The sequence below is a fragment of the Scylla paramamosain genome, chromosome 26, assembly GCF_035594125.1.
Source record: "Scylla paramamosain isolate STU-SP2022 chromosome 26, ASM3559412v1, whole genome shotgun sequence".
NCBI classification, from domain to species: Eukaryota; Metazoa; Arthropoda; class Malacostraca; order Decapoda; family Portunidae; genus Scylla; species Scylla paramamosain.
Window position 1 is genome coordinate 11,051,244 of NC_087176.1, and position 14,554 is coordinate 11,065,797.

Below are 14,554 nucleotides of genomic sequence, written 5' to 3' on the forward strand. Positions count from 1 at the left end.
TATATTATATACACACACACACACACACACACACACACACATCACACACATATATATATATATATATATATATATATATATATATATATATATATATATATATATATATATATATATATATATATATATATATATATATATATATATATATATATATATATATATATATATTTCTGTATTTAAACTGGTAACAAATGGTACAAATTGTCAGATGTCTATGGTATACATGTATAGTTCCAGGCCTATCTATGGCAATCAATAAACATAATACATACAAAAAGTAGATATTAAGTATAATGAGAAAATAAATATAATAATACCAGTACATAATAGTGATAATAATTTTAATACTGTACTCTCTCTCTCTCTCTCTCTCTCTCTCTCTCTCTCTCTCTCTCTCTCTCTCTCTCTCTCTCTCTCTCTCTCTCTCTCTCTCTCTCTCTCTCTCTCTCACACACACACACACATAGACTTGCGAACCGTTGGAAAGGCGGCGGCATCAGCTGATCGCGGCAAAACAAACCCCAGAGCGGCGGCGGCGGCCATCGTGTTCCAGCAGGTCTGAACAGGAATTGGGGGCAGTGTTGTGCTAGGAGTCTGGAGAGCCTTGCCATTGCCATCCCTCGTTGTAAAAGGTAAAGGTAAAATAATGACGCTGCTCGGGAGTTTTTCAGAGCACACAGCGTTCTGCCCGCGGCTGTAGAGTGCCAGACTTGCCACTAGCACCAGAAGTAGGTAAGTGTGGCGCTGCACAAACAGTCTCGTGATTCCCAAGACAAAGCAACGGCGTTACTTTGCCCGCAGTGTTTGATTTCAAATGCACTTCCTGTGAGATAGGAGTCAGTTCATGCACGCACGTTATAAATGGGATTAGAGGTTAGGTTTTAGTTAAGTTAGGCCAGGTTAATTTAGGTTTAGTTAGGTTAGGTTTGGTTGGTAGGTTAGGTTTGGCTACGAATGTATCAATCGTCGTATTTTGATACCTATGAAACGAAAAGGTGCTCTGTCAAATTCCCTGCATTTAGAAAAATTTCTAGGGACTAGACTTTGTGATGGTCAAGTTTGCCGATTTCGTTTTCTAGGCATCAAAATCCAATGATTGATGCATTTCATATTACTTAATGTCAGACTGCATGTTTTCTAAATTTAGCAGCATTTTATGTTGTTTACAAAAGCCTGTCATTGTAACAAGTAGAAAGGTTCAGAAGTAGGTATACTCAGTGATACCTTGTGGTGATTTCTGCTGATTGGTTTCACCTACAGGAACTGTCACTGTATCCTTCATTTTATCTTTGATGTGACTGTATGAGGTGGTCTGATTTATTATAGTGGGGTTGGGTGTGGTATGAAGACAGAAGAAGCATAGGAAATTAACTCCTTCATTGCTGTAATTCTATCCTTAGTCCCCTGCAACTTTTCAAGACTTTTATATTTCTACTGCACCTCTTGAGAAAGTTGTATAATCTAGAAACTACAAGATTGATCCTTTTTTTCTATGCCAATAGTGATTGTTATAGGGATCATTATCAGCAAAAGATGACCACAGCAGTAAAGGAAGGTTTTCTCTGATCCTCAGTGTCCTTCAGGGTTCAGTGGTGGTGTGGCAGCCTTGTTTTACATATTCAAGGGAGACCAACACTAAGAGTCAAAACACAGTTGATGGTAAGGATGTGGTGGGGGTGGGAGTACAGAAGTAATGGTGATGGTGGTAGCAGTGGATAGTGCTATATGACTGCCACATACAACAGATAGAAATGGAGATGGGCAAAAGTTTCTGGCCAGATTAAAACTGAACCTGTGAAACTTACCAGCAGGTCCTATTTGTGAGTCAAAATAATTTAATTTCTTTTCACCAGCAAGCAATACAAATGAAACTTATTTTCTCCAATCAGGTATAACTATTCAAAATTGAGAGATGCCAGAAGTGAAGCAGCAATGCCGAGTGTGTGGGGGCGAGTCCTTCACCATGGCCCATGGCATGAAGGTGTGCGACCAGTGTGGCCAGCAGGAGGAGCACTTTGTCGAGCTGCTGAGTCAGGAGAATATTGGGGAGGTGGAGCGCTCCCGCCTGCTCACCACACGCCTGCAGGAGCCTGAGGACGAGGGAGCCGCCCACCCACCCACCTCTCGTGGTGTGTGGCGTTGGTTGCTTTGCTTGAGTGTAGCGCTGATTGTGGTGAATGGATGGCATGAATGGTGGAACATGCATGGAATGTTGTATCTTTCTTCATTGTGAGTTTCTGTCATCATTAGAAGGAGTTGACTGATAATATAGGAAAATGTAAATATTCATGCATACTTTGAAGACTAACTATAGGTTGTAACATTTCCCACATCCTAGAAATTATGAGAAAAATGAAAATATCTGTGCATAATTTGAACAATAAATACATTTCTTACCGTTTGCTACATCCTAGAGAAAAAGCTGAACAACTGGACGACTTATGAGGCATACAACATCATCCTGTATGAGTGGACCAAGGCATTGTGCAAGCTTGGGGCATCACCTAAAGTGGAGGCGATAACCTTCAAGCTGTGGGTTGCCTATCTTCAGCGCATTGGCATCGCCTTCTCACAAGCAAGACAATCATTTCCTCTCTCTTCCTTAAAAAATAACAGGTAATTTTAGAAGTTCTGTTTGTTGGAAACTAATTAAAGTCCTGTTTGTTGTGAAATTAAGTAAAAAGTTTTGTTTGTTGTGAGATTAATTAGAAGTCCTGTTTATTGTGAAATTAATTAAAAGTCTTATTTATTTTGAGATTAATTAAAAGTCCTGTTTCTTGTGAAATTAATTAAAAAGCTCTATTTATTGTGAAATTAATTAAAAAGTTCTGTGTTGTAAAATTAATTGAAAAGTCCTGTTTGTTGTGGAATTAAAAAATTCTGTTTGTTGTGAAATATGATGACTGAGGCTCTTTAGTACCTGGCAGGCTCATGAGATACACTAAAGCTAAGATGAAGGTTTGGGCTTGAGGAAAGGGATTGACGCTACAAGTAAATATTTACATGCCATTAATGACATTCAAGTTGAGAGCTGTAATGTCACCAGTGTAGTGACATTGCACCCCTGACAATAAATAATAAATGTAATATTCTGTATTTTTGTCATGGAGTTAAATGGCTGGCCTTTGTTGTGTTGATCACCCCAGAGACAAGAAGCTCATCTACGAGAAGGCTGAGTCTGTCTCCAGCAGGTCGCTCCACTCCTACTCCCGCCGCAGAAAGAAGAAAAAAGCAGCACGCACAAAACTGGACAAAATAAAAGACAGGGTATGGCATCTTATAAATTCATCATGCTTTTGAACCTTCATAAAGGAACACAAAGTAAAATCAGAGCTAACAGTTAAGGCAAAAGTGATGTAGAGCCGAGTGGTGTGTAGCCTCTGTCATTATGGTTTACTTTTTGACTTTGAGTTAGTATCTTTATTTTTATTTTTATATTATTTATTTTAGTTTTAGTTTTGTAACAGATGCCTCATTGCTGAATGCCTCTTGTGGATCATAAGAATAATGGTGACTGGTACAAATATTTTAGTGTGTGTGTTTGTAGGTGTATGTGTTTTATTCACTCAGTCGTCTGCTATCCTCATGACACAGTTAGTCGTTCTGACACAAAGATCTCAGAGTTGCTAGTGACCAATGCCACTCCCACACCACACACCGGGACAGCAAGGCCACAACACCTCACTTTACATCCTACACCTACCTGCTGCTGGTGAACAGAGGCTACACATTAAGAGGCTTGCCCATCTGTCTACATACACACACACACACACATGTAGAGCCCTTTAATTATTTGCAGTCTAATAATATGAAATGTGACATGTATGTATACATGGTTAATTCAAATTCCTCTTTCTGTGATAGTTGTAGCATCATATAATTCTTAGCAAAAAATTTTAAAAAATCCTATTTTATCTTTTCTATTTTAACAGATTGAGTCGAAGAAAATAAGGAATGCTGTGAACAATAAGCAGAACTCAAGTTTCATGAACACCACCCTTGCTAGTGAACTAAGCAAGTCGCTGAATGAGTTTGAAGCTTCCATGGTTTCAGATTCTGGCACCTCCTGTACTCCATCTCAAGCTGCAGAGTCAAAATTGAATGTAAGGTTATTTGTCATGATATACTGAATGATTTTTCTCCTTTTCAACAACCTTTATTTCAACACATTAGGTGACCATCATCCTGTCATTTTTAATTGCTTTAAACACCCTACTATAATTTAAAATGTTAATGTCAAGTGAAGACTTGACTTACAGCTTTAGTTCCAAAATTATATTACAGACATCATCAGTCGGAACTGGGTTAATTTCCACAGTGGATGGGAGGAGTCACTATGGGGCCCTGGAGAGTGAGTTGGAGATGGAAACAGATGATGTACCTCAAGTACCAAGGTAGGGATGGCAGGATTTAGGCCAGGAATACTGTTATTATCTGTCTCTGTAACAGTGCTTCATATTCACCCTGCCCAGTCAAAGTTTTCAGTCCTTATCAATCAATATCCATCTTAGCAGCTTCTGGATAGTTTGCCTTCACTCAGCTTATTCCAAATGTACATCGTGGTTCATTTTGCTTTTTTAATTTTCTTTGCTACTGCTGTGTGTAGATTGCACACAGAAAGTGGACAATGAAGGCATTCCTTGACTGTCTCAGTGGTCATTCATGCCTTGTAGGTCTATTTTATAAGATATTTTTCTATATATGTATCTATGCAATCTGTTGTCTCATTTCCAGAAAACAGATACGGCGTGACGATGTGGTCAGGAACTGGATAAAACGGTCTACCCATATATACGGCTCAGACTCGGAAGGGGAACAATATCAGAAAAATGGGGAAGAAAAAGACGAAAGTGAGAGAATGGAACAAGATTGTTGTAGTGATGATTACCACAGCTTTGAGACAGTATCAACAAAGAGCCGTAAGTCTCAGCCGCAAAACACTAGAAAGAAGAAACGAGTGAGGAGTCTCAAGAGTAAGAAGGTGAATTATAACATCCTTTACAAGAAGGCAGTGCAGGCAGCCAATGAGGTCTCTGTGTACCGTGCCTCCAGACTGCCCTTCATCATGCGGTTCTCAAAGTTGCTGGGCATCCTGTACCTGGCCGTGCTGCTGGCAGAGGACGACATCCTGCTCTCAGACATCATCAGGTGAACACACAGGTCTTGCCCTTTTTCTTTTTTTACTTCAGTTTGTCCTTCCCTTCAGAAGAGGCCTTCCTTGTTACTAAAGATCTGTTTTTGACTGTGATTTTTGTATTTTTACTGAACTGAGATGTAATGCAATTTATACAGATAAATAGTATTATTGATAAGTAAGGTGATGATGGTGAATATTTATTGCAGCACACATATTAACTTACATTACACTTTAGGTGAAGACAACACAAATGTATTTCTTTGTACAGACACACTCCCTTTAATCTAGTTCAGTATATGAGATGGATTTACTACTAATGTTTTTCATACAGTTGGATTATATTTTTCTTTTTTATATTAGTTAGAATTGCTTTATAAAGGTGACCATAGCATGATTCTGCACTTCCTTCATTTTAAACATTTAATGTTTGCATGCTTGTTTCTTTAGTCAATAGGTAATTTCCGTAACAAAACAGTAGACTATTTCCGTTGAAGGTAACAGTTGTATATTCTCCCCGTCTGGCAGATGGTGTCGAGAGGGCCACATTCCCTATTTCTCAGCACCTTATCTCCTTCAGTCAGATATGGAGTTGGGTTATTATGACCTCATAATGCTGAGGGACTCCAAGAAGCTCCCTGATGCCCAGGAGGTGCAGGCCATCACTGGGCGGCTGGCAGCATTCCTCAGCATCCAGTATGTGCCTTTGCCTCCTGTAGGGCGTGTCATGAGGAAGTTTGTCAAGCTGCTGAACCTGCCTGGTGAGTGGATCTTTGCATGTATGAAGGCTGTGACCAGGAAAGTTGTGTTTGTATTCAAAAATGCTTTGCTCTCTCAGCATGACTATTTTCAAAGGGCATAGAGATGATTAGCTGGTTCTCAAGAGTGTTTCTGATTTTTTATAATGTAGAAACCTTATTAATCTGTCACTAGAACCATGAAAGACCCTTATAAACCTGTGGAACTTTAACTAGAGCTTCCTGAAAGTAGTGGAGGTGTGGTGCAGGAGTGTTTCAGTCTTTGCACATCTGTTCTTTCTCTCCTGCTGCTTGTGGTTTATTAATACAGGTGGATGGAACCCAGATGTCTGTGCAGTTGTTCATAGTATTTACTTATTTTATTTCCAGATCAAGTGGTAACCATTGCAGAGAGCCTCATTGGACTGGTGGATGACACACAGGTGGGGCTGGTTATACCTCCTGTTGAAAGCCTGGCAATGGCATCCATCATTTTGACACTGAAGGTGTACTGTGGCCTGGACACCAACACAGAGGTCATGCTATCCTGTGCTGCTGCGGCAATCAGAGCCAAGATGCCACATCACACCTCAGTCATTCCCTTCTCCTGGCAGGACTGGCAGAAGTATGATGGGTTTTCAGTGTTCTTGTTGACTGGATTAACTTTATGAATGTATATGAAGTTATATGTACTCGTATAAAGTATTGTGTATGAGAGCTAGGGAATGCAGTACTTTTAATGTAAGAGGGTCACTGGCCAAGAATAACAAAAAAAAAAAATAAATAATAAAAATATTATTATTATTATGTATAAAATATATTATTATAACAGTTAAAGGAAAATTGTTGCAGCTTCATCAGTAAACACACCAACAGCCCTTGCAGCAAACTTGTGATTCTGTGTCAGGCAGTGAGGCAGTCTTGGCTGCTGGTGGAGTTCACCGGTTCACTCCTCCACTGCATGAGATCCCTACCTAAGTGCTGAATGTAATTTCTCTACAGACACATCTCCTGCCTGGTGTGGGTGTGCTGCCAGGTGGATGCCCCCACAGCCTTCCACTGGCAGCGGCTCCATGACATGTGCTACTTCAGTGCCTCGCTGTTCACCAGGTTCTTCTGGAGGGAAGGCATGTGGAGGATTCCTCGCACGTCATGGGCAAAAAGTGCGTCTCCATCAGTGTTGTGTGATGACCTTGATCTGTTTTTGCTCTTATTTCACGTTTGTAGTATACTTCACCAGATCAGTGTAGTATTTTTGTATGTGCTGTATATAATGAAAAATTACCCTTTCCTGTCTGCATACATAAAAGTAGCAGGAATTTGACTTCCATGACTCTTGCCCATGTAACCTTCTCTCTCACACCCTCAGAGGTAGAGCTGCAGGCCTTTACTGAAAAACTCCTTCAGCAGCAGGGCCTCTCACTGGAGGAGGTGATCATGCAACCCCCCCTCTTCCCGGCCTCACGGCAGCCCCTCCGCAGCATTATTGACCAGCTCACCCAGAGAAATGGTGCCACTGAAGCAGAAATCCACAAGTACACTAAGGTTGGTGTGCATTGCTGTCTTTTTCATCAGGGTTCATCTGTTCATTGGTTATGGAAATGGTTTGATCCAGTGGACATGAGAGAACTGTTAATGTCTTTATTATTGAAAATTTGAATAGATAACTGCATGAAATAATTATTCTAAACAGTCTTGAGTAATTGGTTGATGTTAAGAAGTTTTTTTTTTTTTTAAGTACATGAGTGGTAAGATCTGTGTTGTTTAATTTTAGTGGCTGACCAATTAACATTACTTCATCTGAAAAAATAATCAGCATTTTATTAGTTTTGAAGTCTTCATGTAGTATTTAACTTGATCATAAAGGTCAAAGGTTAGTTCATGTTTGTTTATTCCAGGTTGCTGAGGAACTGACAGAGGAGTCTTTTGCCACACACAAGCTGAACTGGTTTTGTGAAATGGAATGCTTTGTCAAGGAGCTGCAAAGGTGTGGCATGAAGACTGAAATGATGCTTTTTAATGAGAAGAAAAGAGGTGGAATTTTGTGTTGCTTCCAGACTGCAAACTATGATGCTGGAGGCAGGAATGACAATGGGACAAATACAACACAGGAATTCTTCATCCCTAATCCTCTGAAGAATGTGTGGAAAGTCAAGCAGAAGGAAACTTCTTCCAGAGCAGGGTGGGACAAGGTGTTGCCCACCCTGCCATCAAGCTTCCAGTGGCTGGTGGGTGTTGGTAGCCACATATGTGAGGCCCCAGAGGTGCAGTTGTTGTCACTTGTGTGTCTGCTGCAGAAGAAAGTAAAGAAAATTGGGTGACATGGTTGTGTTCTTCTTTCTTATATCTTTTATCTACTTTATGAAGAATGTACTGGTGAAAAGTGTACATATTTAGTTCTTTATGACACTCAGCAAAACACATTTCGCTGACATTTTATCAACAAGCAGTGTCATGACTGGCTACAGCAGGTGTGATGGCCGCAGGTGTTTATTTCAAGCAGTGCAGGGAGTGTGAGGTGGCAGCACCAGCACAGGCGTCATCCACCTTGATGCAGGGCGCCTGTGCTTCCTGTGTGCCTTCTTATTGTAGAGAGCAAGTCTGTTAAACATCAGAGAAGAGACAGTCAATGCAAAAAGGGAGAGGGTTGTATAAATTGTCCAATGCAAGTAGGGAAAATAAACGGTCAACGAAATGATGATGATGGTTACTAGAGGAAGTAAGAAAACGCAAATAAAAGAAAATCGGTCTACTAGAGTTCAGTACTAAGGTCGTACAACAGAAGAACGGTCACAGCAGGTGTGTAGCGGAGCTGAGGCTATGACTGGTGACATATATAGCAGCTGCTGCACATACCATACAGATATTAGCAAGCCAGACTCTCTCTCTCTCTCTCTCTCTCTCTCTCTCTCTCTCTCTCTCTCTCTCTCTCTCTCTCTCTCTCTCTCTCTCTCTCTCTGTTATTTATTCCAACCATTTTCTTCAAGAACATCGACGAGAAGGGACAAAAAATTGTATTCGCTTTGACCACGGAATTCATGTGGTGAGGAAAGATTTTAAACATTTATCCATCACTAGTAATTGAACAATATAATCAGTATATATTAGGAGATGCTGAGTGAGGCTGGCGAGGGGGAACAGAGTGAGCAAGGAACGAATTGCAAGTGCCAAGAAAGGAAAATGTTAATAATTCAGTTGATCTGATGACCTACTTCAAATTGTCAATGTATATTCCCATAAAGAAGATATTTCAGTAAAACGGTATATCTACTTGTTATTAATTTTCAAACTTTATAATAGGGAGGTTTCAGAACATTTCTCAAATTTTGTATAATCCTTATCCGGTTATACTCATTAGTACTATTTATGGATCTTTTTTTTTATTTTTTTTTTTTTTTGCCAACGGCTGGAGTGTCTCTTACAAAAAGAAAAAAAAAAAAGAAAAGTACACAGCTTTTATATTGACGCTCCCTCTCCCTCACCAAAACAAAACAAAGATGGCGTTAGCACAGAAGCGGACGCATGTAAGTAATCGAATTTTACTTGTACTAAAGGTCGAACTGTGTGTTCCATTGCGGTAGCAGCCCCTCACATCATTAAGAAGCTTTTGAGAATGGCTGGTGTGAAGGTTGCCGCCTGTAAGCTTTTAGTCAGGCTCGTACAGGGCGGGCTTGGGGGACTACGCTGGTACAAAGTTCGGTTTTATTTCATGACTAGTACACAGGGATAAGCAATCTTTATCTTGATATACCAGACAGTTAGCTCTCATCATTTTGAGGATTCTGTAGAAACAACCTCAGCCTACTAATTTCGAGACGGTGACCTGAGAAAAAAAAAATCGTGATTACGAAGTTAATAGAATTAATGACCTTACTTAACCGAGCCCACGGATGGGAACATTAATGTTTCAATATTATTCAATTTTCAATCCCAGCAACACCTTTTTGCAAATTGACATTACCGTCAATAATGGATTTTGAAACTTTATTGTGAATTATATATCATTTTGTGCACAGGGATAAGCACACGTAGATATCACCAATGTTCAAAGGACATGAAAAAAGAAAGAAAAAAAAAAAAAATATATATATATATATATATATATATATATATATATATATATATATATATATATATATATATATATATATATATATATATATATATATATATATATATATATATATATATTACAATGACTTTGGTTCCATTAATTAAAACGTTTCTGTGCACTTGTTAAACATCAGTAAATACTAAGAAAATTACGAGACCAAAAATTACCCAAAGTTCTCACCTGGAAGGACATTGACCCAGGAACTGATGGGTCACCAGAAAGTAGGAGACCTAGATACTCCAGGCACTCTGAATAAAACTATAGATAACACTGAAAGGATAATTTAGAGATAACCTTAGCCTTTTCTCCCGAGGTTAATACTTACATGTCAGATAGAATTAAGGTTGTAGAATATCATGCAAGATATATCAACTTCAAGAAACTTGTAAAAAAAAAAAAAAAAATAAAAACAAAGAAATAAATAGGTAAAATGTTAATGAACTGACACATCCCTGCGCTACACCTTCCCCTTCTGAGTGCTTGAGAATCACTGCTAGCTGGCTACCAGAGCTGTGCAGGGCAGGGTGGAATTAGACATAATGGGAATCAGAATACTTAGTTATTTGAATTTCTCACTTAATTATGAAAAAAAAAACAATATATATATATATATATATATATATATATATATATATATATATATATATATATATATATATATATATATATATATATATATATATAAAATGTAAAAAATAGGGTTAGTTGGGGTTAGGTTAGGTTAGCAAGAGCTTCAAATAACTAAGTATTCTGATACCTATAATGGCTAACTCCACCGTGACCCACGCAGCACAAGTTTCTGGAAGTTGATATATATTGCATGATATTCAACAACCTTAATCCTCTCTGACATGAAAGTATTAACTTCGGGAGAAGAGAATAAGGTTATCTTCACATTCTCCCATTGAAATAACGTAAGTGCTTTCATCTTAGGCATAGGTTAGGTTTACATTTAGATTTATTCAGTCCATCAGTTTCACTGTTGATCTCTTTCCTTGTGTTGATCACGATTTGGAGAAAGAGAGAGAGACAGAGAGATTAGTAGGTTAGTGTTATTGTTATTGTTCCCAAAACTACTTGCAATTAGATGTAGAAATACTGAGGAATGGCAGGTTAATTACAGGATGTCATGCTAGAATGTATTAGTGTTCAGAAAGATATACTTAGAGGGTATTATTGCAGTTTGGGACAATACACTAACATGGTTCTTGCTCATTATTATTTTGTATTCCCATAACACTGATGTGGAGAGGAATACTAACATCGCAGTGGAGTAATATGAGGTTGTTGAGTTCTTGGTTGTGGTACGGCTTGTTGTGTGGCTTGTTGCTGTGTGGTATGGCGTGGTGTGGAGGTTGAGATGTATAAGTTATGTGGTGATGACTTGTGTGCTTAGGTGTGATGTGTGGTGACTGCCTTGTGTGGTGTGGCTGGATGTGATGTGTGGTTTGTTGGACCCTTGTGGTGTAACTGAGTGGAGTGATGTGGTTTGTAGTGTGCTGGGTGTGATGTGTGGTTTGATAGATCCTTGTGTGGTGTGGCTGAGTGGTGTGATGTGGTTTGTGGTGTGGCAGGGTGTGATGTGTGGTGTGGTTTGGTGTTATGTGTAGTGTTATCTCTGTCATTTTTCAAGTTGTTGTAGTTGTTTTCATCTTGCCCTTTCCTGCTGTTCATTTTGCTGTTTTTTGGCAACACTTACAAAATCATTGATGGTTTGAAATGGTTTGAATTTGACACCCTGTTTGTTAAATGTATTGAATCATCTGAGTTTTATGATAGTTGAACTGGGTTAGTAGATCAAGGAAGCCATGTATTGAATTCTGAACCTTAAGGGAAAGTCATTGGTTAGGAAGTTAGTTGCGTTCAATTTGATATTTATTTGATCTCTTTAGATGAAGCCTTTCACTGTTAGTCAATTTTTCCTTCTGATTCTCTGTAAATCTATAGACTCTTATTTCTCTACTTCTCTTGTAAATAGTTCTCTTGCCTTGAAGAAAAAATCAACTTAGTTTCTTTCATTTCTCTATCCCATTCTGTCCTTGTAAACATTATTTTTCCACACTTCTGGAGGTTAATGGGCAATCATGGCAGTGAAAGGGTTAAAAATTAATTTCATGAAGTGTGCACTGAATAGCTCAACTGACAGGTTTGGTATGCATTGTTGATTTGTGGAGTAATTTTTTGTCTCACTTCTCACCCAAGGTTCGGCTCCCCCCTGAGGTGAACCGCATCCTGTATGTGCGTAACTTGCCCTACAAGATCACTGGTGAGGAAATGTACGACATCTTCGGCAAGTACGGAGCCATCAGACAGATCAGAGTGTGAGTCACGCCAGCCTTGTTGAAGATTTTTTTTGTCTTGAACTGTTGGCACCTTGGATTTTCATTATTGATATCCTTGGAGATGAGTAATTCACTGTGTTATCTTATGCCTTGGAACTTCATCATTTTACTCAGTACAGTAAAATAGTACGAGTGAATTTTACTTAGTGTGAATTCAGTATACAAAGAAGTGCAAGTGAGTAACAGGTTATAAGTTAGCTGTATTCTCTAATTCTCTTATTTTTAAATCAGACAAACTGAATTTAAGTTAGTTATATTCCCTTATTCCCTCATTCTCAAATCAGTCCAATAGTGAATTTATTTTTCCATTTATTGTTTCTACTATTTTCAAAGATTTTTTTTTTTCTCATAAATGTGAATTCTGCAATTGTAAATCAAGAAAAGGATAAGATTAATTTATTTGCAGCTTCATGAATTCATAAACTGAATGTCTGTGAAGCATGATAAGCCTCTATTGACTTTTGGTTATATGTAATACTGCCGTGAAACTAACAATTGTATATGTGTATGTGTGTATGAGTTACCAACAGGGCTGTGGAGTTGGTAACCAAAACATTTGGCTCCAACTACTTCATTTCTTGTGTATCCAACTCTGACACATAGATATAATAATTCCCACCACAAAAAAAATGAATAAAATAAAATATAAAAAAATAAATAAATAAAATAAATAGATAAACAAGTAAATAAATATATAAATAACAAAAGTAAATAAATAAATATAGAAAATAAAATAAAAAAATATTTCAAAAACACAAAAACACACCAAAAATACCTAAGAACTTCACAAAAACACCCAAAAAATGCCATTTCAAACACACACACACACACACACACACACACACACACACACACACACACACACACACACACACACACACTTAGAAATAGGCCTGTGGAGTTGGAGCCAGGACATTTTCACTGTCTGACTCCAGCAGCACCAAATTCACCAAGTTCCTTCTGACTCCACAGCCCTGGTTACCAGTTATGTACTAAGTTGTTTTGTTTTTAATTTGGTCATCTCTTTAGTGGCAACACACCGGAAACTCGAGGCACGGCATTTGTTGTGTTTGAGGACATTTTTGATGCCAAGAATGCATGTGACCACCTCTCGGGCTTCAATGTGTGTGGCAGATACCTTGTTGTCCTCTATTACCAGGTGAGCCCTTCTAACATAATACATTAGTTAATACTTTGAAAAGAAAAGTGTGAAGTTCAGTATTAAGTCATCCAAAAAATATCTCATGAATAGAGATGTCTTTGTTGAATTTTTTCCCCTCATCGAACTAACTACTTGTTTTCCTCTTTTCTCAAGTTTTCCATTTTTCTTTTATATGGTTTCGTAGTTTTATTAGTTCTTATAATGCTACATTCTCAATCTAATCTGTTAATTCCTCCCTGCAGTCTAACAAGGCTTTCAAGAAGATGGATGCAGAAAAGAAACAAGCCGAGCTGGATAGAGTCAAAACTAAGTATGGCATTAACACAGAGGAACTCAAGAAGTAGCACTGAATGTTGTGTGAATGAATGGTAAAGGTGTTTTATATCTTGTCACGTATCCGTCTATTCGTATCAGAGTGATGTCCTCTTTTCATAGGCATATCAGTCTGTCTTTTCATTTTCATTTTTTTTATATTTCAGTACAGGCACCTTGATTTTTCTCAACACAATTAAATAGTAATTGTGTATAATGTACAAACTTAGGAAGTCATCTTTGTTTCAGTTCCCCTTGGTTCTTATATACCATTCCTTTCTCAATCTTGAACTGTCAAGTAAGTGTCAAGGTGGCTGGGAAATGAACTTAAACTTTTGTCCCTGTGCATTTTTTTTTTAACTGGGACCAGCCTAGTCACCATCACCATCTTATTACCAATCATCAATAGCATTAATATGTTTTACATATTTCAAAGTGTATTCCTGAAAGCGAATGGAAATTATCTGTCTTTTGATAACCCATCCAGTAGTCATACTTAGTCTACCAAACTTGCAGATTTTTTTTTTCTCATCATAATTTTGAGATGACACATTTATTTGTAAATCAAGATCATCTTTTTGTATGAAGATTTTCCACAAAGTGACCATTGTAAAATGTCTAGTTTAAGATATCAAAATAATTTCAAAAGATACCATAATCTTTTCCTCCTCATTAGTAATAATTAACTTATTTTGTGACGAGTTTGCATTGCTGTGTGTGTGTGTCAGGAATTAGACACAAAAGTAATGT

At 38.0% G+C, this 14,554-nt stretch overlaps 2 protein-coding genes across 5 annotated transcripts; both read left to right on the forward strand.

Moving 5' to 3' along the window:
* The first annotated feature begins 478 nt into the window (after positions 1-478).
* Positions 479-8,624, forward strand: LOC135113734 (TATA box-binding protein-associated factor RNA polymerase I subunit B-like). Of its 4 annotated transcripts, none has more exons than XM_064029284.1 (13): positions 479-635; positions 1,577-1,662; positions 1,893-2,132; positions 2,418-2,619; positions 3,150-3,270; positions 3,936-4,106; positions 4,288-4,397; positions 4,738-5,151; positions 5,666-5,898; positions 6,265-6,499; positions 6,877-7,037; positions 7,244-7,419; positions 7,773-8,624. In XM_064029284.1, the coding sequence occupies exons 3-13, from the start codon at positions 1,916-1,918 to the stop codon at positions 8,193-8,195; spliced, it is 2,463 nt and encodes an 820-aa protein (XP_063885354.1). In that variant the 5' UTR covers positions 479-635; positions 1,577-1,662; positions 1,893-1,915; the 3' UTR covers positions 8,196-8,624. The 4 variants fall into 4 exon arrangements, with proteins under 4 accessions (XP_063885354.1, XP_063885356.1, XP_063885357.1 ...); XM_064029285.1 differs by having other exon boundaries at positions 547-735; XM_064029286.1 differs by lacking the exon at positions 1,577-1,662 and having other exon boundaries at positions 483-635.
* A 702-nt stretch (positions 8,625-9,326) lies between these two features.
* Positions 9,327-14,457, forward strand: LOC135113736 (splicing factor 3B subunit 6-like). Its single transcript, XM_064029288.1, has 4 exons — positions 9,327-9,398; positions 12,191-12,309; positions 13,360-13,489; positions 13,735-14,457. Exons 1-4 carry the CDS (start codon positions 9,372-9,374, stop codon positions 13,834-13,836), a joined length of 378 nt encoding a protein of 125 aa, XP_063885358.1. The 5' UTR covers positions 9,327-9,371; the 3' UTR covers positions 13,837-14,457.
* Positions 14,458-14,554: the final 97 nt, after the last annotated feature.

Excerpts from the sequence above, each read along its gene's own strand:
- LOC135113734 (XM_064029284.1), top strand. The coding sequence starts at position 1,916 with ATGCCAGAAGTGAAGCAGCAATGCCGAGTGTGTGGGGGCGAGTCCTTC. Across the intron at positions 3,271-3,935 it reads TGGACAAAATAAAAGACAGG|ATTGAGTCGAAGAAAATAAG; the intron begins GTATGGCATCTT and ends CTATTTTAACAG. Across the intron at positions 4,398-4,737 it reads GATGTACCTCAAGTACCAAG|AAAACAGATACGGCGTGACG; the intron begins GTAGGGATGGCA and ends TCTCATTTCCAG.
- LOC135113736 (XM_064029288.1), top strand. The coding sequence starts at position 9,372 with ATGGCGTTAGCACAGAAGCGGACGCAT. Across the intron at positions 12,310-13,359 it reads GCCATCAGACAGATCAGAGT|TGGCAACACACCGGAAACTC; the intron begins GTGAGTCACGCC and ends TCATCTCTTTAG. Across the intron at positions 13,490-13,734 it reads TTGTTGTCCTCTATTACCAG|TCTAACAAGGCTTTCAAGAA; the intron begins GTGAGCCCTTCT and ends TCCTCCCTGCAG.